This window comes from Macadamia integrifolia, chromosome 10 (genome assembly GCF_013358625.1).
Source record: "Macadamia integrifolia cultivar HAES 741 chromosome 10, SCU_Mint_v3, whole genome shotgun sequence".
NCBI classification, from domain to species: Eukaryota; Viridiplantae; Streptophyta; class Magnoliopsida; order Proteales; family Proteaceae; genus Macadamia; species Macadamia integrifolia.
Window position 1 is genome coordinate 21,958,993 of NC_056566.1, and position 2,789 is coordinate 21,961,781.

The 2,789-nt window shown below is 36.2% G+C and overlaps 1 protein-coding gene across 1 annotated transcript in view; it reads right to left on the minus strand.

Annotated features, from left to right (window-relative positions):
- LOC122091120 (bifunctional 3-dehydroquinate dehydratase/shikimate dehydrogenase, chloroplastic-like) overlaps nucleotides 1-2,789 on the minus strand; it is a gene marked incomplete in the record, with an annotated part of 13,001 nt that overhangs the window by 3,368 nt on the left and 6,844 nt on the right. The window contains 2 exon segments of the mRNA XM_042660952.1: nucleotides 216-279; nucleotides 2,101-2,441. Of these exon segments, the coding sequence (XP_042516886.1) occupies nucleotides 216-279; nucleotides 2,101-2,441 (405 nt within the window).

A 2,789-nucleotide genomic window follows, 5' to 3' on the forward strand; every position in this document is an offset into this window, starting at 1 on the left:
GTGGGGGCTGCATTATGAAGGGCACAAACAAAAGGCTGTTGTAATGCAATCTTATTCTGTTTAAGTGATCTGATCTGAAACTCTGGACTACGTGATCCAGTGACCAGTGTTCGATGGGGTGGAGGATTAGTTAACATAATAGATCATGGCACACTGAAATAAAAAAATTCCCATGAAATTGCAAGACAAAATCTAGAGAATAAGTTCCAAAAAACCTGAGCAAGGGGATGAACTTCATCACAGCAACCCACTGCTGCTTCCTTATGTGGAATTCCAACGCTACAGGTACAATTACATACAGGAAAAAAGGGCCAAACATCAGGAAAAATCCAATCAGAAATACAATTTCACATATCTGAAAGTTTTGGATTCAGAACAACTAATTTTGTTGGAAGCTAATGCCCACTATACAATAGTTGATGCTCTATCCATAGGTAGGATCATCTTCATTTTTTGAGACACGTAAAATGGGGAATAGAAATGAATAACAATCATTTGTCAAGGCACAATGCTAAAATTTAAAATTTGACAAGTACATTCTAGAGGTAAAACAAGCAGCATATCAGAAACTGCTAAACCTCACCAGCAATAGTTAAAGCCCTACCTAGTTAATAAAATCCATGCTCCCACAATCCTTTAATTATGCCAAGACCAGTAATAGATCTTTATATTAACAAAAACTACTGAAATGTGTGGTTATCCTCTATGTAGGGTGGGAAAAACATCTGTTTCTGACAATGGCTATTTTACAAAGTACACCGTTCATGTTGGAAACAAGAGGAAAGCTTAGACATTGATCAACTTTTGTCTAAGATGTGATCGTCTCATTGATCCCCTAAATTTTCCCTATATTTTATAAGAACGGAAATATGAAGCAGTGATTTATCTCCCAAGGTTCACACAAATATACTGTTATCATTTGCATGTGCAGGGATGCCATCAGCAGTAGATAGTCATCCCCTATCAGTTTCAATGGTTTTTTACATCCACTGTTGATGTTTTTGCCCATCAATTTAAAGGCTAACTGGACAAAGTAACCCTAACCAATGCAAGCATTTTCTGCCATGTGTCAGATTCTTGATGGGTGGATCAATTCAGAATAATCAATTCACTGCAGGGTATGGTTTATACTGGTTTTGCTAACAAATAGAGAATGATGGGCCCAATGGCTTGTGGACTTGAATCACTTTATCTAAGAAATGTGAATGAGGTCTATAATTAGGTTCAGTGGGGTAACTGTTGGATTCCTTCTTGCTGTTAATTCATTGACCACGTGTGGCTGCAAATACCAAAATGGATTGTGTGTTGCCCTTAGTGATGTTGAATTGTTTTGGATGAAGCTATCTCTATCTCAGACCATATAGCATTGTCAAGATAGTTCAAAATGTCGAATTGATTCTATTGAGCCTATAACCTAACAAATATATACATAATACCAGAGCCCCTATTAACAATGCAAATACAATAAATTGCTGGACCACATTTCATAATTGAATTAGTTCTTCTTTAAGATCTAGGGTTTAACATTTCCTCACGTCACTTGCTAAGAGCCCGTATAGCATTTTTTATCAATCAGGGCCCATGTATCAGTAGGTAAAAATTTTCTCCACATGCACATCAAAGGTTTGACTTCAACATTTCTCATGTGCAGCTCAGTAGAAGATATCATTTTCCACTTGAAATTATAAATTATTGAGACTGATTATTCTGGCTGCTTCAAGATTAGTCAAGAGTTTTCTGATTTACCATGGAGATTGTTCCCAGGTGAATAAAGTTTCACTTTTCCTTTTATTTCTTCTTCTTAAATTGGTACTCTCGCAGTTTTAAAAAATCTTTTTATATGAAAGTCCTACAACTTCCCTTGCTAGATCAGTGTTATGACTTGAGTACATTCACTATTCTTCACTTTGATAATTAGTTAGAAGAAGAAATTGCACTAGGTGAAACATTAATCAATAAAAGATACAATATGCAAGGACCAATTTACACAAGTGCAGGTTAGGAAGCTAATAACATCAACAAGTGAATGGACATATATAACTGAGAGAAATACTAAAAGAACCCCCTCCCTCTGCTTCTCTCTGTAGATAAGTCACATACCTGAAGCCCGCAAAGTCAGGGCATGAATAGACACCAAAGAACTCATTGACATCATCAACAAGCATAGGAACATAAATTCCATTGTACCCTGCATATCTGAAAGCAGCATTATGCAGAATAGGGCCTTTGCTATGGCCCACTGGATTCGCGATGAGGCCAAAAACTTTTGTGTCCATATTTACATTCTCAATCTTGTAAACTTGTCTAAGACTGACAAGAGTTGGCAAGCCAGGTACTGGTTTTCCACTCATGGATCCATAAACTAAAAAGCCACCAAATTTTGCGCATAATAGCTGGCTTATAAGGCCTTTATCACCCATTGTCAATGCAATTAATGGCACCTGTGTGTCCATAAAAGGAGATGGTGATCCAATATCAAGCATTTAAAACAATGGAAAAGCTAGCTCAACTCCCAAATAATGAATAAAAATATCCAATTCCAATTAGGATTGGATTTTCGAAATAGAAAGCATACATGGCAAGAGGAAGCAAGCAACGCGAAGGTGGAGAGAGATTCGTTAGTTTGTTCACTTTTTCTTCTACAATGCTTTGGGAATGACTGTTTAGCTACTTTCCAGATTATCTCACTTGACAATACAGAAACTATTCATAATATTTCTATCCATATCATTTTTTCTTCTTCTGGTTTCTTTTCTTTTCTTTTCTTTTTTCTTTTTTCTTTTTTTTTT